Source organism: Dermacentor andersoni, chromosome 2 (genome assembly GCF_023375885.2).
Source record: "Dermacentor andersoni chromosome 2, qqDerAnde1_hic_scaffold, whole genome shotgun sequence".
Classification (NCBI taxonomy): domain Eukaryota; kingdom Metazoa; phylum Arthropoda; class Arachnida; order Ixodida; family Ixodidae; genus Dermacentor; species Dermacentor andersoni.
Genome location: NC_092815.1, coordinates 34,796,746 through 34,821,792, shown reverse-complemented (window position 1 = coordinate 34,821,792; position 25,047 = coordinate 34,796,746). Strand labels below are relative to the sequence as shown.

General features: G+C 42.4%; 1 protein-coding gene across 1 annotated transcript in view; it reads right to left on the bottom strand.

Moving 5' to 3' along the window:
- Impbeta11 (importin beta11) overlaps positions 1-25,047 on the bottom strand; it is a 125,471-nt gene that overhangs the window by 35,290 nt on the left and 65,134 nt on the right. The window contains exons 15-20 of the mRNA XM_050189561.2: positions 20,839-20,879; positions 20,222-20,287; positions 8,630-8,785; positions 7,858-8,059; positions 6,226-6,305; positions 4,090-4,170 (exon numbers count right to left, since the gene is read on the bottom strand). Of these exons, the coding sequence (XP_050045518.1) occupies positions 4,090-4,170; positions 6,226-6,305; positions 7,858-8,059; positions 8,630-8,785; positions 20,222-20,287; positions 20,839-20,879 (626 nt within the window). The remainder of the gene's footprint in view (positions 1-4,089; positions 4,171-6,225; positions 6,306-7,857; positions 8,060-8,629; positions 8,786-20,221; positions 20,288-20,838; positions 20,880-25,047) is intronic.

The following is a 25,047-nucleotide window of genomic DNA, read 5'->3' as shown; positions in this document are numbered from 1 at the left end:
TGCACTTAGTAAGCAAATAGTGCACATGGCGCTGACAAACTAGGACTCGGATCACGATGAGCTGCGCTCAACAGCTGTCCCAGCGCAGCGGAAGCTGATGATAAAGCTTTAATACAATACAGCAAATCGTGAGACGAGCTTGCAGACTGCGTACCACGCGATATACGTACGCAACCATGCCGGAAGCGCTTCGCAATATGGCTTGGGCACATCTGCTCTGTCCCTGTTGCCCATGTGATAGCTGCTCCATCCATGCTGTCATCCTTTGTCATGCAAATTATAGCTGTGAAGTGATTCAATTCAAGTGACATGGCACGTGACTGATGTGTCCGTCATCATGTCCGTTGTGTGAATTCAGCTTTATCAGTATTGCCGAAGAGAGGCAAAGAGGCGCTGGCCAAAGATGCAACATGGACAAGTCGTGCATCTGCGAACGAAGACTTTCTGCAAGAATTTTGGCGCTATTGTATGCAGTTATTTCCGCGGGTTATACATGCACATTATTTTTTTCTTTTTCGAGCTGTCGTAATTGGGGGTGTGGTTTATACGCGGTGGCATGTTATACATGAAAAAATACAGTAAATGCCCCATCACACGTGGACGTCTGCAAAAAAAGTGACAATTGCTCTCTTCTGCAGTTCAGTTTCGGTTTTCTGTGCCTAGTATGCTGCCTTGACACAGTGCCAGTAACGCTGTTGTCCGTGGATGCCGATGAGTTTAGTTCTGATGCATGCGAAAGTGATGGAGAATATTTCTGGCAACATTTTGGCAAAGCTCCACGTGGTCTAGGCTTCTATTTTTGTGATTTCTCTTATCTTGAAAATTATTTGTTAACAGCTTCGAGTTAATGGGGTTTTACTGTACAGGGTAATTGCCAAGAATAAGATGGTACAGTAGAACCTCCTTTATACATTTTGGAAAAAAAATGCGAGAAAAAACGGACTAACCGGGAGAACACACAATCCAAAGTAACTAAAAGATATGACAGACTCAACTATTGTTGACATATTATGTAATGCAAAGCGTGATGTGGATCGTTGCGGCATAAGCATGCAACACCGACGTGCGTCAAGCTGGTGGTGCTCCAGCAGGCCAAGACGCATTTTGTTCTTTTCCTATTGCATGGCATTTTAAAAGGGCGATGGGGAACCAAAACGAAATCAAGTTGGTAGGTGAAGCCGGATGCTGCCAAAGCAAAACGTGATGGCCATATCGTGCCGCCTGCAGCAGTGAAAGGCGGCGCATTTAGATTATCGACTACTAAAAGCGTGCAGTACGCTACCAATGGCACTACGCACCACGCGCTGTAAAACAGATAGGTGAAGATGCTGATCGCAATAGGTTTGGTAGCGATCGCTGTGAATGCTGCATGCAGCGACCAAGTTGGAGATTTGCTGATACCACAATAAGAAACTGTGCAAGCCGTCGTTTTCTCATGAGGCAGGCGGCTACATACCGTATTTACTCGCATAATGATCGCACACACGTAATGATAGCACCCCTGAATTTTGTCGTCAAAATTCCATTTTTTTAATTTCCTGTGTAACGATCGCACCCCGAACTTGCCGCAGCGATATGTCGTGTGCCAAGTCTAGCTAATAATGATCGCGCTTACCATCTGTCGAATGCTACGCGAACGACTCTTCCAAGACAAACCAAGCGGTCTGCATCCACCAAACATTCTTAAGTAGATGCCTCATTTCATTACTTTTATCACTTTCCGCACTTCCATGACTAAAAAAAAAGCTGCAACCAAACTTGCCTTTATTATGTGTAGGCTTTGTAATGTTTGTGATCAACAACAAAAAAGGCACCTTTCAATTCTTCTCATCTGCACTCGTGGGCATGCAACAAATCGCGAGCGGCAACGATAGTAGCCGGCAACAATAGTAGCCACTAACGATAGTAGGCACGTTTACACTGATACGTTAAAAGTGTACCCTATTCATACGCCGACGCTTGTAACGCAGCTAAGATATTCGCCCACCCTTAGCTGAAACGTGCCGTATTAGGATAGTAGTGAAGACAGATGCCGCAGTTTCCGCAGCATGTTGGCCATGTGTTTCTATGTCACTGGCAGCTAAGCGCGCCCATCTGTTTCTGTCCCCTCAAAGTGGACATGGCTATGTTATTGCCACAAACTTGTCGATATTAACGATATTACTCATTACTGATACGGAAGAAACTGTTTCAATGCACGTAATCTACTCACGAGAAGAAAAAGAATCGCGTTCGGCTTGCTCCGCCGGCCGCCATTTTTGTTTTGGTGTCCCGCAGCAAGCGCGGGACGAAAAAAAAATTGTTTTTTTCTTTTCACGGGAATTTAACCCGTGTAAGGATTGCACCCCTGATTTTGCGTCAATTTTTCTGACAAAGAAAGTGTGATCATTATGCGAGTAAATACGGTACTGTTCTCTATCGTGTGCACTTCGCACCTTTTCTTGTTCACATGAGATCTAGCAGTTGGAATATGTATACAATTGCAGTCTGCAGTAAGGAATGGCCATGCATTTGTGTTAACACCTATTAATAGTGTGCGCTATGCTTCTGACGGCACCATGCTCTGTAAACATATAGGGGAAGATGCTTATCGCAATAGGATTGCTGGTGATAGCTGTGAATGCCACATGCGACGACCTTGGAGAAGATTTGCTGGCACCTAAATGAGAAACTGAGTGTGCGGCAGTGTTTTCACGTGAGACAGGTGGCTGAGTATTGCAGTGAAGCTTCCACGGTGGGCAGCTACTGTATTTACTTGCATAAGCATCGCACTTTTCCTGTAAAAAAAATTGACGCTAATTCAGGAGTGCGATCATTACGGGGTTTAAATTTCTCGCAAAAAGAAAACATTTTTTTTCATCCCGCATTTGCTGCAAGATGACAACAGGGCAACAAATAGGCGGCTGTAATAGTGTGGGATACCAAAACGAAAATGGTGGCCGGCGGGGCAAGGCAAACCCACCGAACGCGATTTTTTTTCTTCTCGTGAGTACATTATGCGTATTGAAACAGTTTCTTCCATATCAGTAATGAATAATATCGTTACTATCGGCAAGTTTGCAGCAGTAATGTAGCCACGAAGGGCAGAAACAGAGATGGCTGCGCTTAGCTGCCAGTGACAGAAACCCATGGCAGGCACGCTGCGGAAACTGCGGCCATTTGTCTTCACTACTATCTTAATACAGCTCGCAATTTGTTGCGTGCCCATGAGTGCAGATAAGAAAAATCAAAAGGCACCTTTTTTGTTGTTGACCACAACTATTATAAAGCCTATGCATAATAAAGGCAAGTTTGGTCGTACCTATTTTTGTCATGGAAGTGCGGAAACTGATGAAAGTAATGAAATGGGGCATCTACTTCAGAATGTTTGGTGCGTGCAGACTGCTTGGTTTGTCTTGAAGAGTCATTCGCGTAGCATTCGACAGATGGTAAGCGCGATCATTATTAGCTAGACTTGGCACACGACATACCGCTGCGGCAAGTTCGGGGTGCGATCATTACACGGGAAATAAAAAAATCGAATTTTGACGACAAAATTTAGGGGTGCGATCATTACACGACTGCGATCATTATATGCGAGTAAATACGGCATATGATCACAGTTTGGCGACGTACTGAACATTGGCACCGAAAAATAATGTTTTCCAGGAATGTATGAACTGGTAAAAAATCAGCGCAATTCTATTGAGTCATTTTTTATGTTCTCGATTGCAAACGTTGGCGCTGGGTAAAGCATATGTAATGGGAACGTATCAACGAGGTTCTACTGTACTGAGCAGAGGTGACCTCACGGAGGGCTCACTACTGGGTGCATCTTACATGTCCTACATGCACTGTGATGGCATTGCAGACAGTACGCCTCTACTGCTACAGACGTCTTCCAAGTACAGGGAGCCTTTTAAGTGCTATCGTACAGAAGTTTCTTTTGTGGGTGCTCAATATTTTCCAGGAATATGAAGATGTTCTCAAGGAGTTGGAGACTTGTAACTGCTGTTCACAGTAATTGAGTTAAGCAAATGAAGGAGTTGCTGGAGTCTGGCAATCATTTACTTCAGGTATTAAAAATGAAGTTAAAATAGTCATGCTCACCCTCATGACAAACAGCATGCCTTCACGGTTCAGATCATTCACGAGATCTGTGGTTGCCTTCAGCAGCCGGTCACCATATGTCTAAAGATAAGCGGAAGTGAAAAGGTGATAAGAATACAAAAGGTGATAAGAATACACAAACTCACTCAAGATAACATGTTAAGTTCCCAAATCAGTGTAATGCAAGCAACAGACATAATAAAAGACTAAGTACAGACATCATTATACTTAACCTGAACACACCTTAAGCACCCTTTTGCTTCTCCTGTGGAAGGTGCTGTAAATTTCTGGTTGGGGTGCCTTGAATGTGCTAGCTTAATACCGCATTTATTCGAATCTAGGCCGATAGTCTTTTTTCAAATAACCATATACCAAACTCTAGGGTCGGCTTAGATTCAAGGATCTTAAAAAACGTGCCAGTTTGTAATTGAAAATTATAAATATGGTCCATAGCTAGTGCCATGTAGAAAAGTCAATATCACAGCCACTATTAGTCGCGCCAGTACCCAACTGAAGTACATGAGCGACGTCGCTATTTTGACATGTGTCGTATCGCCGTGGGGCGTAGCGCATAGCGTGGCGTTATCGCAATGGCCCCAAACAGGCGATGCCACTATAGTGCCGCTATAGACAAGGGATTGTGCTGCTTTCAAACGAAGAGTTGTGCTAGCCGAAGAGGCATCGTCAAATGTTTAAGCTGGACGGGACTTCAGCATCGATGAGAAAAATGTCCATTATTGGAGGGAGCAAAGACGACGCTTTTTGCATGTGCTGCAATGAGGAGATGACGGCGATAAGGTAAATAAGTGCGCGATAACAGAAAGGCGCTGTTCACCGAGATTGCGCCACATTTCGATGTGTGCAAGCTGTGCCGCACTGTCTGCGCATGCGTGGGCGTGCGGAAGCGAGATTGCGCGCACCTGCAATCGTGCATGTGGTCTGGGCTATAACGACGAGGTAGCAGCGATGATAATGTTAAGTGAGCTCAGCATGTTCATATTAATAAATGGCATTTTCATTTTGTGAAAGGTGTCCTCACTTTTTTGTTCGGCCTCCATTTGAGGTAAGTTTTTAAATTTTTTCTGGCTTCGGACATTAGGGGGTTGGCTTAGAATCAGGGCTGGCCTAGACTTGAGTAAACACAGTTCTTCCTCCTTCCACAGCATTTGATGTTTGCTTTTTGCAGCCCGTCTTTGTTAAAATTAAGCCGCTATAGGTGCATTTTCATTGTTCAGGTTCAGTCTAATGGCAGCTCTACCTAACTACTACCAGGAGCTCTTTGGCAAGGAAATTCAGAGACAGTCCTTCATTGTTATTATGTTTGATGTGTCAGCATGTATAATTATTTTATATGCTAAGCTAATGGCGACAGAGTTGCATTAAATGTTTCGGTTTCAGGAGAATTACATGCTTTGCAGGATGAACTGGCAAAATGATTCAGTCTAGACGTGGCTCACCATCATGCTTGTGGTTGCAGTGAAGTGGCTCGAAAAATGAAGACTATCAAGTGCAATAAACTACAATGAGGGCCACATGTCACCCGCGGACAACGATAAAAAGCTATCTGAGATTAACGACAATGAGTGTAAGTGTTAACAGATTTCTATTCTGCGAGGTAAACTTTAAAATTTTAATTTTATTTGAGACAGCCAGAGTCAGAGGCATGCCAGCATACAATACTTGGGCTATAGAGTCATTTACTTGTTATATTTAGGTGCTTATTGTTTTATACATGAATTTATATGAACTTGGTGTATTCGGCGGTGAATTAGAAATGGGTAAGTACTACTAAGTGAAGGCAGCGGTGTGTTCAGACATTTTCTTTTGCCTCTTTTAATTCTATCTGTTGGATACACTGAGCCATTCTGTTGGTCCCATGAAGGTCGAATTAACAGGAGTTGACTGTATAACAGTTTCTCAAAGATCATGCTGCTTCCTGCCCACTTTGGACTCGGATGCACAAGCATGTTGGTGTCAAATTATATACATATCCAGAGTTTGATCTCAACCCAGTGCAACACAGCACTAAATTTTTTTAAATGCACCACATTTGAAGGTCATAGTGGTTTGACACAAAGGCACATTCAGCAAGAGATTGACCCTGTATGGGTAACAGCTATTGCTGAAATAACTTACTTGTAGGAACTCTTTAGGAAAAAGAAGGATGTAGGCTTGTACCACTTGCAGGCACATCTTCATGTTTTCAGAGCCAAGCTCTGTGAACAAACATCAGAAGTTTTAACTGTTAACATTTGAAGAGGGGCACAGTGAAGCAGCACAGTGCTAGCATTGTACAATAGTGGCTTGTTCACTGCTTTCAAGTGCTCCCTGGCACCAATCAAAAGAAGACAGCTTTACTGAATTTACTGAGCAAATCCTTTTCCTTTGTGTAATGGGGCATGAGCCCCGTTACACAAAGCATGCACTGTCATTGCATGGACATGCAGAGAGTAAACAAGTCAGCCTGTTTGCATATCTGAAATGGTGCCATGCCATATTTCCCTCACATTTGTCTGTTCTACTTTTTGCACACAACCAATACAATATACAAAGCAATCGCATTTCCTTAGATGCAATGAGACTGGATGGAAGTAGTGTTTCAGTGCAGTGACATCACAAAGTCTATGTGCTGTTGTTTTCTTTTTGAACACCACTGTGGTAGCACGACCACTGATGGAGAAGGTTTCTGGCACATTAACGAAACACTATAGTGCAGGCCTAAACAAAAGTTCATCAGTTACACGTGATGAACAGTAAGTAAACAAACGAATAATCGGCCCAGATCCTTTGCTGCAAGGGACTAGTCTTTATAAAGGCTGTTGACATAGAGAAATAAAAATTCCCCCGTCGAAACAGCTCTGGGGTGATGCTTCGTTTGTTCACCCCCTATATATCAGTTTACCGTATTTGTTCAAATCTAGACTGATAGTTTTCTTTAAATAATCATATACCAAACTCTAGGGTCAGCTTAGATTCGAGAATTTTAAAAAACGTGCCAGTTTGTAATTGAACATGACAAATATGGTGCGTAGCTAGCACCATCTAGAAAAGTCAGTATCGCAGCCGCTACTAGCCGTGCCAGTAACCAACCAAAGTACATGAACGACGTCGCCATTTTGGCCTGTGTTGTATCGGTATAGTGGCTAAGTATCAGCGTGCGCCGTGGCGTTATCGTAATGGCACCAAACAGGCGATTCCACAAACGAAAAGTTTTGCTAGCCACATAGGCATAATGAAACGTTCAAGCCAGACGGTACTTCAGCATCGATGAGGGAAAGCGTCCGTCATTGGAGGGGGCAAAGGGATGCGCCTTTTGCTTGTGCCTCAACGAGGAGATGATAGGGATAAGGAAGATAAGCGCGCAATAACAGAGAGGGGCTGTTCACTGAGATCGTTCCGCATTTTGATGCGTATGAGCCGTGCCACACTGTCTGCACATTCGTGGGTGCATGGACGCGATACTTGCACGCATTCGCAACCGTACGAGGCTAGCTGGGATGATGCCATAAAGTGAACTAGGCATGTTCATATTAAATAAATACTGTTTTCATTTTGTGAGCGCTGTCCTCACTTTTTTGTTCAGTTTACATTTGAGGTAAGCTTTTTTTAATTTTTTCTGGCTTCGAACATGCGGGAGTCAGCTTAGAAGCGGGGCCGGCCTAGATTCGAGTAAATATGGTAGTTTCCATCTTTCATTGATTCCTCTGTTTTGTTTCAGCTAATGAGAAGTGTCATTCTATTAAAAACAAGGCACAATGAAGAACTCACCAAAGAGAGGAAAAAGATACTGCGCCAGTTGCAGCAGCTCAACTGAAGTGGAGCGTGTGTTTGCCAAAAGTGCCCACCACAAGTCGAGACAATCCTCGTGCAGGTAGACGTGTGGGGACTGGCGCACATCTACCCCGAACGCCACCACTGGCAGCAGGAATGGATGCAATCGCTCAGACTGTGCGCCGAGGCCATTCACCACCTGTCAGGAATGCGCGTCTTGTGAATATCTACATTTTGGGGAAAAAAACTACACAGTTTGCATGCAACACTTGACTTTTCCCGCCGCTTAAGAGATTTCTTACAAGTGACATCTATCTGGCCCTTCACCTCAAACTGTCTATGGCATGTTATGGTATGGCACAGCATCACAGCGCACAAGCAAATGAATTCTACAGAGATCTTTAAGGCAGCGGAAGTTTCATAAATGGGTAGGCGTTCATTCAACTGAACATAGCTAAAAGCTAGAAGGGAAAACCGTGCAAGTTCCTCAGAAAGGAGGTGTCATAGTTGAAAAAATTTCGTCTTGCAGGATTGCACCCTGCACCAAATGGCATTCAGAGCTAACCAGGGATCTAGTAGGTGGTAGAAAAAGAGCAAACTGACTGACAACTCAAAGTGCAAGAATAGTTATTAAAGGTGAGTTAGTTCTGCACTAAGCTGCAAGGTGGAGTAAGTACCAAGACAGGGAAAGTTAGCACTATTTAGCCAATTTTTTGCAAGAAGAGCCACCACTCATGCAGAGGGTACATTGCAAGGAGAGCAACCAAACCTGGACGAGCGTAGTGACAATGGCACAACGTAGCATGTGATGCTCGCCGCATGTTTCCCAGAGGAGGGGCAGGTACTGAACCAGGTCGCCCGCAAACGGCATTATCTGGCTTCCCACTCGTTCAATGATGAACGATGTCACGTGCAGAATACTAATCTGCACCACACATAGAGAAACGTAGACACGTAAGTGAAATGAGCAAAGCACAAAACTGAAGCAACAAAATCCTTGTAGTACCACATTAAAAATAAAGTATTTCAGTTTCTGCTTGCTAAAAGTTGTGTTGCTAAAAGTGTCTCTGCTTCCCTACACTATAACCGTTTATAGTGTAGGGAAGCAGAGACAGTACTTCCACTTGTGCTCAAGACGACAGCTTAAAACAGTGCACTGTCACACATTATTTAAGTTGTAGACAAACTACAAAACACTTCTCATATGTAAATGAATGATGCTTAGCAAGTGTATTTGGGATACACCAATACCAATTTTAATTTGATACGAAGGCTGGTCTTGAAATGGTGGACATGGTGTCATCAACATCATTGAGACGTAACGACACAGAGCAAAATTTGCTGATTTCATGTGGCAAGAAGGCTAGGTATAATATTTCTCATAAATAAATAAACAAGAGCACTGCACGGATTTCTTCTGGCTGCACTCGTACATGGCAGCCACAACATTTGCAGGAACAAAGGGAGGCAATGCCATATCACAATATCATGATGCAAACACCTCCTGGCTACTGAATCCGAAACTGGCTCGTAGAAACAAGTACTGTAATAAATTATTAAGGCACTAGCTGCATTTACATGAATGCAACAGAAGTCTATTGTGTCAACTTTCAAGTGTATTGCATCTCATGTAATCGAGGTAATTTACTAGGAAGGCATACCAACATGAGCTATTGTTGTGAAATATGGGGCCTAACATATAAAACTTACTTAACACCTATACTGCAGTTGCAAAAATGCGCCCTAAGAATAATAACATTTTCCTCAGTTCATCACCCTAGTAGCATTTTGTTTATTGACCTTCGTATTCTTTCTTTCACGGCGTTAAGAAATTATAAGTTCACTTGTTTAATTCACAAAATACTCAACACCAACTTTCCCTTACCAAACACCATATTTAACTTCCCGTGTGCAAACACCAGGCAAGCAACTAACTTTAACTTAAACCTTCATTACTGCAGCAATGTCTACGGTGAACGATTGTTAGAGTTCTTTGGCACTATAAATTGGAACACTGTGCCTGTGGAAATAAAAGTAACCAGAAATTTTGATCATGTATGTAAATGCTTCTTCTTCTCTAGCCAAACGTAATAACTCTTCCTTAAAAAAGGTACTTGTTCATGTAAATAATGTTCTTACTCTTTGAGCAGATATGTACTTGGTTGACCTGTATATGTATTTTTGTGTATTGGACCAGCTACTCGCCACATAGGCTATTGGTTCAACTATTTTTGTACGCATTCCTCGAATTGTTTAAATAAAGCTCACTTCTTGAAAAAAAAAAAGAAACACTGTACAGGAGTAGACTGAGATGGAAAATGCAAAGTTTGATACAATGCGCCTTTTGCGATGCCAAACTGTGCATGAGCAGCACCCTAGCAGCTGAGGACCGAAGCGATTTGGCAGACGTACGGCCGGACTCGACTTTCCCCTCTGAGTGAGTCAAGTCCGGCTGTGGCAGGCGCTGCACTTGTCAGTTGAATAGGACGCAAGATGTTTCTCTTAGACTCTTACAGACAGGCACATATCCGTGTCCGGCCATTCTACATGAAGTTTACTCCTAACAACGACGCCTGCCTGTCCTGCGGCAGACCTCCACTGTAGCAAACATGCTCTGGCAGTGTGGGTTGAGACACCCCAAATTCAGCAAGGAGTGTGCCCGCGACTGGACCGGGCCGGTGGGCTAGACCTGCTAGTCCCGACGTGGGACTAGTCGGGTGCGCGATGAGTTCGCGTCCTCACCGGACCTCCAATAAAGTTATTTCACTTACTTGTCAGCCTCGCCATTCTCGCTGCCGCGTGCACGAAACGCCTTTCGAACATTATTGCCATCGAAATTTGGCGCGATGCCAATGTCGTGTGTTGCTTACGGCTGCACCTCCCCTGACCATCCTAGCAGGACAGAGCGGTTTTATCAGTTTCTGTCAGTAAAACGTGATTGACAGTGCCATGGAGCCTGAATTAGGGTTGTGAAGCGGCAAGATGCGCAGTGTGTCCATGGCAGCTGTCAGAAGCATCTAAACTGTGCGGGAAGCACTTTGTGACAGGTATATATTGGCATATATAGTTTACCTCTCTGTTTTTCTCATTACTGACACATACGAATAATCTCAACAAAGATGCAAATGTATGTTTGAGCTAGTGAAACAAATGATCTCTGAGCTTGTGTGAGCCGGCTGGGTGAAATGCAAAGTGCTTTTTTTTCTTTTTCTTTTTTTGCTATCATCTCTGTGCAGCCGCCACTAGAATGCCGTCATTTCGCAACTTTACGCGTGCACACTTACAGCTTTATAAATGCTTGGCCAATGCTCACGATGTTCGCGTAGTCATCTGCCGAAGCCAAGCACGCCTGCACTGCCGGGCTGACATAGGAAACAGCATGCACTACGGAAGCAGTTGATGGTGCTAGTTAGCAATCGTTGCTGGTTGTCGTTTCGTATTTCTTGTCGGCACTAAGTAATTTGTACTTGCAGAAGGCTTATGTTCGTTTAGCGAATCGTGATGTAGTAAGCTATGTACAAAGGCTCATTTTCCCATGTGGCGTCTTCTGGAGTCGAGTGGTGCATCTTATTGGGTAACCGACACATTTCAAGGGCGCCTTCGCTGTCACTCAGACATCTGGACTTCATACCGGCGCTGTTTGTGCACACGGGCAAGTTAAAAAAAAAAAGAAGGACGCAGTCGACCGCTATGTTCGTATTGCGGCGCGGTCTAAGAGGAAGAAAGGTGCACCACAAACAGAAGGTATCACCGATTCTGGGGATTCTGACCATTTTTTGGCATTTTTTTAGATGTACACAAACTTTATGTGGGTAAATAATGTATGCAAATTGGCATTCTGTTGGCCTCCCCACTGCCTGTGTTATGTATGTATGCCTAGCACTATGGCACACCATAAAGCAAGGCATGCAGTGGCGAAATGTGATATTTGCTCTAAGAACTACACCTCATGCCCAATTCGAGTCATGCATTTTTTTTGTGTACTCACACTGTTTTATTACTTATTCACTTTACACTACAGGTGCAGCAGTTTCAGGTCAAGGAGCAGCTTGTAAAGCGTTGCCGAAGCGCTTCTTCCAGCCATTCGTAATGCTGAAGAAACCTTCGGGTACAAAGCATTCACCAGTGGGCTTAATGGCTAGCTGACGATGTCAAACTACGACTGCGTGTACACGTTGTTTCAGTCTTGTCTCACATGCTGCTTGTTTGGTCATGAGTCTCGCATGGGGCAGCTGTCGCGGCGCGCAGCGGCGCCTGCCAAATTGTTTCTCATGGCCACCACACGTTGGCGCCACAATGCATCGCAATAGGGGGATTACTTGATGGAACTGTGGTGCTAGTGTCTACAGAAACTGCAAGCACGGCGGTTCAGCCAGCATCGGAATGATAGTTAGCATGTGGATTTGCCTAAGCTTCGTCTTTCTGGCTTTAAGCGGCTCCGTGACTTTGAAAACTCATGATCTTCAAGACATTACTGCATTACAAATAATAGCATAAACATTATTAACATTGTCCAATGGCAGGATTTGAAAACAGGACCTCCATCATAGAAGTTCGATAATTAAGGGGAAGCTTTAGCTCGGGTGCTGCTATCTAAATACATGTAAAAAGAAGAATTCATTTTTCTCGGCAACTACTGCACCAAACTTGACAAGGTTTGTTGCATTTAAAAGAAAATCTTAAAATCTAGTGACTGCTGGTTTCAATTATTGATTTAGGTCGTCAATTTTTTACTAAAAGTTGGCAAAAATCACACATTTTCAGAAAACGAAACTATCAGGTTTACAACTCCATAACTCAGCAATGAAAAATAATATCATAATTGTGTGAATTGCATCTAATTGTGCATCTAAAGCAGACAATATTGATATGTTACACATGAACTCAAGAAATTTAGTAATGCGTAAATACTGCTTTTACAGAACCCTTATACACAACGTAACCAGTTCACATAAGGTATAGTGACATATCGAATTTGTCCGCTTTGAATTATCTAATGGATGCCATTTACAGAACCACGATATCTATTCTTGATAGACAGCTATTACTTTGTAAACGTAGTGCTTCTATTCTTTTAGAACTTTTGAATTTTTGAAAATTCTTTCAATAAGATTCAGGCCCTAAATCAAAATTCCGCTTCTAATAGTCACTAGAATTTTACTTTCTCTCTCAAATGCAACAAATTTCATTAAAATCAGTCGAGGGGCTATCTCAGAAAAGTGTTTCTGCATTTTACATGTATTTGGATAGGCCACATCAGAGTTGGGCCCGAGCTAAAGCTCCCTCTTAAATAATTACATCATGGACGTAAGGACAGACCACTGCAATTTGGCAGCAATTATGCATGTATACAGAGTCATACTGCTTCTCTGCATTTAAAGAAAGCATAAAGTGCTTTGAAATGTAGACCAATGAAGACAGATAAAGCTATAAAGCGCATGCGTAAATGAGAACAAAAATGGGCACAAATCAGTAATCATATAAACAAGGTGATGAGTATGTGGCTCCACACTGTTCAAGTAAAGTCAGCCTTCGGTTGCCTATTGTGCATTTGAGCCTGCATTACATTGTATAGTTGCAGTTGGAAACTGCATTGAGCGAGCTTCTTGCAAGTTTCAGGTTTTTATGCTTTAAATGTAAGAATAATTGTACTGTCTCGCTCAGTGTCAGCTACAACACGCGACTGCTTTGCCACATACTTTCGCATCGTAGCTTTACTAATCACGATGGTAGATGTTCTCATAACCTGAGAATTTCCTACAATATACCAGAGGGACCTCTGGCGCTGCAGTCGCTGACCCACCATAGGAATGATGGGAAGTACATACGTTCTTGTGGCTTTGTTTATTTATGCTTCATATGCCTTCATTGTTGTAAATTTCAGACCAATCTATACTGTACGAAGTGCAGAAGGCACTGTGACAATCGCTACTGATTGCAACAATTGAGCTTATCGAGGTGGCGAAATAGATAAGGGCATTACACATCAGTTGTCGATGCATGCGTCCATGGCGTAATGGTTTCAATATCAGGCTTCTGTGCTAGAAGTTCTGTGTTAAATCCTGCTGTCGGCCAATTTTAATAATGTTTACGTAATAATTAATACGCAGTACATTGTTGAAAATGACGGGTTTACAAATTCGCGAAGCTGTTTGAAGCCAGAAGGACGAAGTTTAGGCAAATCCATGTACTTCCCATAATTCCCACGCTGGGTCAACCGCTAACGTTGCAGCTCCTGTATACACTAGCACCAGAGTTCCCTCTAGTAATTATTGTATGAAACTCTATGCTCATCACCATTATGTTGGAAATCATGTAGTGACATCATCACCAGCAGCAGCAGGAGGCTATTTTTATTTCCACTGCAGGAAGCAGGCCCCTCAATTTCCGATTACCCGTCTTGCGCTAGACGATTCTAACTTGTGTCTGCAAATTTCATAATTTCATGCCACACCTAATTTTCTGTCGTCCTTGACTGCACTTCCCTTCCCTTGGCACCCATCCTGTAACTCTAATGGTCTACCGGTTATCTGCTCTACTCACTACATGGCCTGCCCAGCTCCCTTTTTTTTTTTTCTCTTAATGTCAAATAGAATATCAGCTATCCCCATTTGCTCCCTGACCCATGCCACTCTCTTCTTGCCTTTTAACGTTAAGCCTAACATTTTTCGTTCCATCGTTTGCACAATCCTTAGCTTGTTCTTCAGCTTCTCTGTTAACCTCCAAGTTTTTGCCCCATATGCTAGCATCTGTAGAATGCTATGACAGTGGTAAGCTCCCAGTCAGCCTGCTGTATGCACTCCAACCCATTTTTATTTTTCTGCAAATCTCCTTCTCATAATCAGGGTACGCTGTGAGTAGCTGACCCAGGTAAACATACTCCTTCACAGACTCTAGAGGCTGACTGGCAATCCTGAACTCTTGTACCCTTGCACGGCTATTGACCATTATCTTTGCCTTTTGCATATTAATCTTCAACCCCACTTTTACACTCTCTGATAAGGCCCTCAATCATTTGTTGAAACTTGTCCCGAGTGCTGCTGAACAGGACAATGTCATCTGCAAACCGAAAGTTGCAGAGATATTCGCTGTTGATCCTCACTCCTAAGCCTTCCCAATTTAGTAGCTTGAATACTTGTATGTACGCAGTAAAAAGCATTGAAGAGATTGTGTCACGAACACATTTTAATAAAATTTCACCAGAAACTTGGGCACCAGTTTAAACATGATAGTATTGTGAGCACAAGGGTGGATCCAGAGTAGCCTCATGGAAGGGGGGACAGGTCCCCAGGGCTTCCTCTCTGGATCCACTATGTGCGTGAGCGAGATAGACAAAATAGAACTGCCGCCACAACGTTGAGTGACCTCCGACATATTTAGTTAGTAGTGTTATCTTTGATCTCGAAGACCATCACTACTGGTGAGGAAATCAAGATAATATATACACAAGCAATTTTTTTTTTTCAGTGCCGCTCTGCAAGCCATGATCTTGGTGATACTCATTGCTACCTTATTGTCGACATACGACCTTCGTCGTTCCATTGAAATCATTCTTTCATAATCATCTGTCGTCATTCAATTGTGATTATGCTGCCGCTGTCATTTTGTCATCATCATACAGTAGTCGTGATGCCGTTGCGGTCCTTCCATCGTCGTAATGCGATTCTCATGATGCCGTCATCACTCTGAGAGCGGTGAGAAGCATTCCATCATAATCATGCTGTCACTTAATTGTGATCATGACACCGCTGTCATGCCATGGTCGTCACTGCGTTGTTGTCATACTATCCTCATGATGCCATCATGGTTGTTCCGTCATCATTCCAGCTTTGTCATCCGATTCTCACCATACAGTTGTCATCATTCCAACTTCGTTGTCCAATTCTCGTCATGCTGCCATTGTTACACAGTCATCACGCCATTTCACGTAATCCTAACCATATGCACATCATCATCATATTGTCCTCATGCTGTGTGTTTACAGTTAAAGCTCAATATAATGAAGTCGGTAAAACGGGCAATTTACTTCATTAAATTGAAATTTTGTTGTATTGAAATTCGATCTTTTATGCAAATAAGTAAAGTAAAGAATAGATTTTTCTTAATGCAGAAAGAGGCCATAGAATTTTTCTAATTATCGGGCAATTAGAAAAAGCAAATTTGAATGAGAAAACAATTCATTTTGATAAATTTGGGAGTTGGGGACGAATGATATGGTGTCATGCCACATACTTTGACAATATCTTCACATTGGTGGTATGAATTAAATGAAGCCAGCCATGCTTTCCCATGTACTCCGCCCCCATGGCTGATAGCGCCGCCCACACTGGGATGACATTATCATGAAAAGCGCCGGCAGCAGGGAGCGAATGTTTCGTCTGCCTCTCACTCCGACAGGTCACCAAAACTCAAGATTACACAACCTTCAATATAAAATGTGCGGGAAGACAGCTTACATGATGCCACGCGGTCTCGGCACACCGACTCTTTGCATATGTGGAAGATTACTTCTAAAGCAGGGTGCACGGCTGCATATGCACACACCCAAGCTTACAGCCATGCGCAGTCACAGCCCAGACGTGCGCCAGAAATTGCGACGCACACCAGCTTACATTCCCCCCCCCTTCCCCAACACCCACCCCTCGGGCATGCTTGATAGCGTTACTGCGAGTGAGCTCCCCTCCCCCTCTTTCCCTTTGCCCGTGTGAGGAGGCGGCACTTGCGCATGGAGCCATCTTTCTTTCTCACCCTTGCACACTTTCACTCGCACCTAAAGCAGAAAATGCGCAACGCACGATAGGATTTTATCGCACTTGTAATTTACATGGAACGTGATGCGGCTTCCCTTTCGCAGTCACTCTTGTCGTGCTGCATGCAATTTGAGAGGTGCGTTTGCAAGCAGTGGCTTGTAATTCAATCATTGGACCATATGTGTCCGCAAAGTTTCCATTTATTGTCTCGGCATTCCTTTGCTGTGGAAACGAAATTTCATTATATTAAAATTGCATGCAAACACACTTTGTCATATTGAGGTTCTAAATACATGGTTTTCTGTGGACTAGAGGATATGAAAAGTTAAATACTTCGTTATATCGAGAATTTCGTTATACAGTATCAAGGTTTAATTGTACTATCATCATCATTTCAGAATCGTCACTACACCATAGTCATATAGTTAGTATTCATGCATTCATTGTCATACCGTCATCGTGGTCACTACAACATCGTTATTGTAGCTTTGTCCTCCAATTCTTGTCATATTGTCATCTTCACGCAATGATCATTGCACAATCGTCATCATGCTATCATTGTCATCCTATTGTCCTCACGCTGACATTGTTATACCATTGTCATCATTTTAGAATTGTCTTCCCATTGTTGTCATACTGCCTTTGGCTGTGCCACCGTATGCTTAGGAAGCCGGTGAGCATCAGAGCATTGGAGAGCAGCGTTTACACAATAATGCTATAAAACATCCTTTACAGTGAAATATCATGGAGGACGCAGGATCTTCAGAACCACAAGCAATCTGGTAAGCTCAAGATAAGGAGCAAAAATGCCTAGCCTGCACTACAACATTTGCATTACACAACCGTAACCGTCCTATGAGTTTTCTTGCACACAAATGTCATAAGTCACAAGTGGTGGGAAACGGAATTCGATACAATGACCACAAAGCTAAGCCTAAATTCTTGTGCCGCCCAGCATGCAGCAGTGCCCAGCACATGCTTGAAATGCGGGCCACGCGATGTTAATCCACATAAATTAGAAACCAATGCAGAGCAGTAGCAAACCAGCCTTAATCGAAACTACACCATGCCGACATTGACGCAATCGAACCGCAAAGTCACACGTCGACAACCCCCATTTGTCTGTTACAATTATATGGCGTTCTGTTAGCAACAAGAGTCGACCAGGCAGGCAGCGCTAAATTCGGCATCAGACCTCAGCTTGCAAAAACTTGAGAGTTGATTCCTGCTCACGTGTTACAAACTACACTTGCGAGCACAAATAAAAAGCGCTCAGTGCAGACACTGTGGGTTTATAAATTGCACAGTGGAGTGTTATGCGCTGCTGCTGCGTGGGTCTCTTGCACAGACTACCAATGCGTGCATGTGACATGCCACGGCTTTGTTAAATCCAAAATTCAATGCCTGAGTCCATCCCTATATATAAATTGTCGAAGCCATAATGAAAAAAAAAAAAAAAAAAAAAAAAACGGAATGTGGTCGAATTTGTCCTGAGCACTAGCAGAACCCTAAATGTTGTTCATGAAACTCAGTTTTAGAATCCCTGCAGACAATGCAAGTGTAGTTTGTACTAATCTTGTGAATCTCACTGATCAAGAATTAGCATAAGTTAAAGTAATAAGCATCTTGAATTTACAGTACGTTACAAAAGCTGACAATCGAATCCATGCCCCAGCAACAACTCTCGCTGAGTAACAGAAACCAATCTCAGAGGCTACAATAATCTTTTGCTGACCACACGCGCCGAAAGCAATCGCAGAGACAGAAACACGTCATGGATGTGCTTCGATTAAGTCATGTCATGTTTTGACCATCACCTATAACAGGGGCTTAGGGCTGAATTCATGACAGATCACTTCCGGCAACATATCACTTTTAGTGTAAACTGATTGGCTATACCATTGACAGCAGGCCCGTCGCTCCAGTGAGACACTGCACTGGGCATGATGTGACACAAAAGGGAAGGTATTCACAAAAGTGAACAGCCAAAAATATGGGCCATGATCAGCCTAAGTGAATTTGGGCTTTAGTTGCTTTGTTGTATACTCCTAAAGGTTTTTTTTTTTTTTAATTCGTGATACCCATGCCAGCTTGTTTCAAAAACAGGTAATTTACATTATCGTATTTATGAGCCATCTTACACAGCCAAATTTTGACACAGTCCAAACTAGTACAATTACTGACTGATAATTTGGACCTGCTTGATTATTTGGACAGCTTCGTGGCACCCCCACTGGCGCCATAGACATAATGTATAAGGACGACCAAAATTCCAAAAACCTTACAGCGCATCATGCGATCATTCAGACTCTGACTGCATGACCATGTGCTAATTGGGCCACCAAGTCGAGCAGAAATGGAAATAATTTCGTTTTGACACAATGGCACACATAGTCATCAGCCATGTCACTAGTACCTTCTTCACACTGAAACCAGTGAAGCCTAGTCGATCTAGTAGTAGCTGACCGTGTTGAAACCACAGGACAAGTCAAGCCACAAAGCTGTAAAGAATGCATTTGCTATTTGTAATGTGACTTCTATTATGCTCTTATCATCCACCGTTCATGGCCAGCTGATCTCGTTGATAATGCAAGTGCAGCATCGCTCTGACCACTGACAAAGCACAAAAAGCATGAAAAGGAATATCATAAAAGTAGCTGCTAGAAAATTACAGCCACAGACTGTGTAAGTCAAAGGCAATCCTGCTTATGTACACACAGCAATGCATTGACAATTGATATTCTCAGGCACATCTCACATGGCTAGTGCCGGACGTGTCAATGGAGGCGGTGTTACCACACTGTGCTAAGATAGTGTAATTGACATTGTGCCAAGAATTCCATCGCTCGTAGATGACATGCACCTTGCACTAGCAATGGGAAATTGAAGGAATTTCCGAAAGTGACAATCCGAAAATATGGCAAACCTTTTTTGGCCACTTGCGGAACAAGGTCACTTATTTTTCTGGTGAATCAGGTATTTCAGACTCCCACTTATTCGGACATTTTGGTGGTACTCGCTGAGCCCGAATTATTGGTCAGTGACCATATTTAGTTAAATGTGCAACAAATGCCAGTAATAAGAAAAGCAACCTAAAGGCCTTAAACATCCATTGCTAAATGCACGTGACAGCCACCATAGTGGCATTGTAATTAATCATTGAAGAAGCAAGCCAAGGCAATAAATGATAGCGAAAAGTTCCTTTTTTTTCATTATGTTTTTACCTTAAACAAACATGGAAATATATAGATGATGTTGCCATTTATTTCAGATAAGCCACATTTTAACAGTCTTCCACTGGCTGAACTCCATAATCCATTTGCCTTGGACAATTTTGGGAACAAGCTGCGTCCCTTATTTGGGCTTGTTTGAGAGGGTCATTCACTCTATGGCCTGGATTCACGTGATCACAGCAGTTACGATATTGTCATGCAAAAACAATCTTGCCAGTGAGAAACCCTCCATTTGTGCACACTAAAAAAAAACATACTGCAAATAACAGGCCCTACACTACTCAAGATGCACATCCCCTTAGAACTCAATGTCACTTATGTTATCTAAGAGTACAATAAAATTAGATGCCCATTACATGCTTCTGACAGTTGCCTTACCTTTGTATCACACTCTGTCACTTGCTGCAACAACTTGTATAGGAGTGACACATAGGATTCTAGGTACTGAAAGAGCAAGGAAGCAGTACTGTTACGTCACTTGAAATAAACAATGGAGCCAAAAATTAATTTTGGAAAATTAGCACTTTCAGCGACCAGTAGTGTGCTAGATGAACCAGGATCTGCACTAATAAAGTTTCTATTCTGTAAGTGCCTCATGCTATGGGCAACTGCCAGGGTGATAGTACGGGTATCGCATTGATTGATACCATAAGGAATGGGTACCAAAACAGCGGCCAATGAGGCCATGATTCTATGCAAGCGAAGTTTTATGTATACAGGTCCTGAGGGTTCCATTTCAGCTAAGAATTTCTCTCATCTCAGTGGTTTGATTGATTTTCATGCCTAAATGCTGCAGGTCTCAAGTTCAGGTCTCAAGTTCAGTTATGACAGAAAAAAAAGCAGAGGGCATTCAACCAATTTGAGTCACACTCTTGAATGCACACTGGCAGTATATGAGAATTTTTTAGCTGCTATTATTGTTGTTACAGGTAAAACTGTGACCAGAATGAAATGAGTAAATTTAAAGTAATAACTAAACAGCAAACAATACTTACAGGAAGAAACTGTTCTGTGTTGAACTCGAAATCATCAACAGGTGGATCTTCAAGTCAAGGACGAGTCAACAAAGACATCAGTAAATTTCCAGCTATCAGGTTTGCATAGCCAAGGGTAATTTCAACAATGAATATGAGCTCTAACATAAAATAACAATGACACTATCGTGTGTTATTTTGCCTGCACTACACAAATAAAAATTTCAGATAGTAAAGTGGGAATCACAAGAGCTGCACATTGTCGATTAAGCTCAGGAATAGAAGTGCAAGTGCTGCAAAAGTGAAAATTTTCAAGGGATAGCTGAGCAAAGGTAAAAAATACCAACATTACATTTTGAAAACAGCAAAATACAAAGGCAATGACATATAACAGAGAAAATAGATGCTCCTTTGTTTGCACGTAATTTTCCCACAATTTTCTTGGGTATGAGATGATAACTAGGCCATGCCATTATCTTTGTCGTATTTCCGCTGATCACTAAGTGGGAGAAACTGGTTGCACTTTGTTGCAAGCAGCTATCTTGAGAGTTTTCAGTAAATTTACTTTCTCAGTAAATTGCCAAAGAAGAATGTTAAATCTTTAAAACCTTACTCCTCAGGTAGGAGCATCAACTCAAGAAGGACAAATCTCATACTGTGTTGAGAACTGCTGGCATTGCATCCTTATACAAAAAAGAAAAGAAAGAAAGAATGAAAAGCAGTGTTTACAGCAAAACTACACTTTATTGAGCTTTTGTTCTGCTAAATGCTGCAGTAGCTTGGATTTGAAAACATGCCATTTCAGGCACAGAAAGCACAACAGCTTCTTGTTTGGCAGTACAAAACAAGGGCAGTTTATAAAAGATTGCCAACGTTTCTAGATGCATTAATAAGAAAACAAGCCCGTCCCTTCCTGAACATACTGGCTGATTGCGAAGTGGCATGGCAGATGTCGCCCATAATAAGTCATCAATTTCCAAGGCCAAAGAGGGGACTTTTCTGGTACAGTATTACTAACTGTTTGTTAAAATGAGACCATGCTCTAACGTCATCGTCACTGGCAGCCATATGATCCCCACAGTAAGATGAAGGCAAATTCCAACTTTCAGCAACCAACCTCTCCCTTCTTGTAATTTGATGGTGTAGTCGACTTCCATTAACTCAACCTTAACGGGACTGACAAAATTGATTGACTTATCCAGTGGGTCAAATTAAAGAAGGTGCAGAAAAAAATACAAAACTCACCGCTGATTCATTTGGCAATATTTGCCTAATCCTAACACGTCCCCAAATCAAATGCATGCCTGCTTCATAAGTGTCCAAATTAGAAAATTAATGTAGAACTGAAGGTTGGCATTTCCAAACAAATATGTAGCCTTAGAACAGAGAGATGAAGATGACATATAGGCAATGAATGAAACCGCAACTAGGCTGGCTTCAGAAGCGGGAGGCAAGTGGGAGGTAAGGCACCATGGCAACCAGGAAGTAAGCTCTCCCATGTAACAAAGGACCTAATGAAGAAACGACAAAGAATGAAAGTGTCCAACTCAAGAGATCAGATGGAATTCGCGGAACTGTCAAAACTGATCAACAAGGAGAAAATAAGGGATATTCGAAATTATAGCATGAGAAAGAATGAGGAAGCAGTAAAAAATGGACACAGATTGAAATCAGTGAGAAGGAAACTTGGCATAGGGCAAACCAAGATGTATGCACTAAAAGATAAGCAGGGTAATATCATCAGCAATCTCGAAGATATAGTAAAAGCAGCGGAAGAATTCTATACTGACCTGTACAGTACCCAAAGCAGCCATGATACCTCAATTCAAAGTAGTAATGAACAAGTTACAGAGGCTCCTTCTATAACTAGCGATGAAGTTAGAAGGGCCTTGCAAGACATGAAATGGGGAAAGCGGCAGGAGTAGATGGACTACCAGTCAATTCAATCAAAGGTGGAGGAGACATAATGCTTGAAAAACTAGCGGCCCTTTATACAAACTGCCTATCGACTTCAAGGGTCCCAGAGAACTGGAAGAATGCCAACATTATACTAATCCATGAAAAGGCAGACGTTAAGAATTGGCAAATTATAGGCCCATCAGCTTACTTCCAGTATTATATAAAATATTCACCAAGATAATCTCCAGTAGAATAAGGGCAACACTGGACTTTAGACAACCAAGGAAACAGGCAGGTTTCAAGAAGGGATACTCTACAATAGATCACATCAATGTGATCAATCAGGTAATCGAGAAATCTGCAGAGTACAATCAGCTTCTCTATATGGCTTTCATAGATTATTAAAAGGCATTTGATTCAGTAGAGATACCATCAGTCATAGACGCATTACGTATTCAAGGAGTACAGAATGCTTAAGTAAATATCTTGGAAAGTATCTACAGAGATTCCACAGCTACCTTAATTCTCCACAAGAAAAGTGGGAAGATACCTATAAAGAAAGGGGTCAGACAAGGGGACACAATCTCTCCAATGCTATTCACTGCATGCTTGGAAGAAGTATTCAAGCTATTAAACTGGGAAGGCTTAGGAGTAAGGATCAACAGCAAATATCTCAGCAATCTTTGACTTGCAGATGATGTCCTGTTCAGCGACACTGGATACAAGTTACAACAAATGATTACAACAAACAGAGAGAGTGTAAGAGTGGGGTTGAAGATTATTATGCAGAAGACCAAGATAATGATCAATAGCCAGGCAAGGGAACAAGTGTTCAGCATCGCCAGTCAGTCTCTAGAGTCTGTGAAGGAGTACATTTACCTTGGTTAATTACTCACATGGGACCCTAATCACGAGAAGGAAATTTACAGAAGAATAAAAATGTATTGGAGCATATTCGGCAGATATTGTCAGATTCTGACTGGAAGCTTACCATCATCATTAAAAAGAAAGGTGTACAATCAATGCACTCTACCGGTGCTGACATATGGGGCAGAAACTTGGAGACTGACAAAGAAGCTCAAAAAGAAGTTAAGGACCGTGCAAAGAGTAATGGAACGAAGGATTTTAGGCGTAAAGTAAAGAGACAGGAAGAGAGCGGTGTGGATCAGAGAGCGAACAGGGATAGCTGATATTCTAATTGACATTAAGACAAAGAAATGGAGCTTTGCAGGTCATGTAATGCGTAGGTTAGATAACCGGTGGACCATTGGAGTTATAGTATGGGTGCTAAGAGAACGAAAGCGCAGTTGAGGACCACAGAAGACTAGGTGGGGTGATAAAATTAAGAAATTCGCAGGCGCTAGTTGGAATCGGTTGGTGCAGGACAAGGGTAATTGGAGATCGCAGTGAGAGGCCCTTCGTCCTGCAGTGGACATAAAGTAAGCTGATGATGATGATTATGCCATTAGAGCTCTTACAGTATAAAATCTAACACGCATCTGATTTTTCAGCAAGAAAATGGGCAAGCGTCCAAGGGTGGTCAGTTTCGTAAGGTCAGCCGTGTTCTGCGGTAAAGCATACCAATGCCACGAACGCGGTTTGGTTTCGCATCTGACTGCACAGTGCAGGCAATTTTCGGTTGTTTTTTGAAAAAAAAAACAAAGTGCGCATTAGAATCGGGTAAATACCACAATAACATTGTGAGCTACTATTAAGGTTTAAAAATCTTCTAGAGCAGGCCAAAATGAGGTGTTTTCAATGGGAAGCGATGTGCTCAATGCACTCACTGTCCCCTAAACTCTGCCAAGACATGCTGCTATTATAAAGGGGTTGCTATTTGAGTCACCATAGGGTCATGCTCATGTATGCGGTCTGGTCAAATTCTAATTATCCAGCGAAGGCCAATTCTAAGATCAAAGTAACGAAAGTTCGGGCCTATAGAAATGCTTAAGTGCTGGCCAGGACCTTCGTTTGGGATCGAATTAAAAAAAAAATCTAATTGCCCAAGTCGAAGTAAAGTAAGTTTACTGTATTCACTCCATGAGTGATTTCATGCACCCTTTGACAGTCCTGGAAGTCAACAGCCCGAATTTTGCTTGGACATTAGAAACAAGCACGAAGTAGCAGGGACAAGGAAGGACATAGGGCCCAGTTATTTTGTTATTCACCCAGGTTATTTTCATGCTCATTTCTGGCCGCAATACACAGGGCGTCCCCCGTAACATTACCGATAGTAAAAAATATGCAAATGACACTTAGCGTGACAGAACTAAGGTAATGTTGTTTGCCGTCGCTTGGAGATACACATATATTTTTTTCATTCTGCCTAAC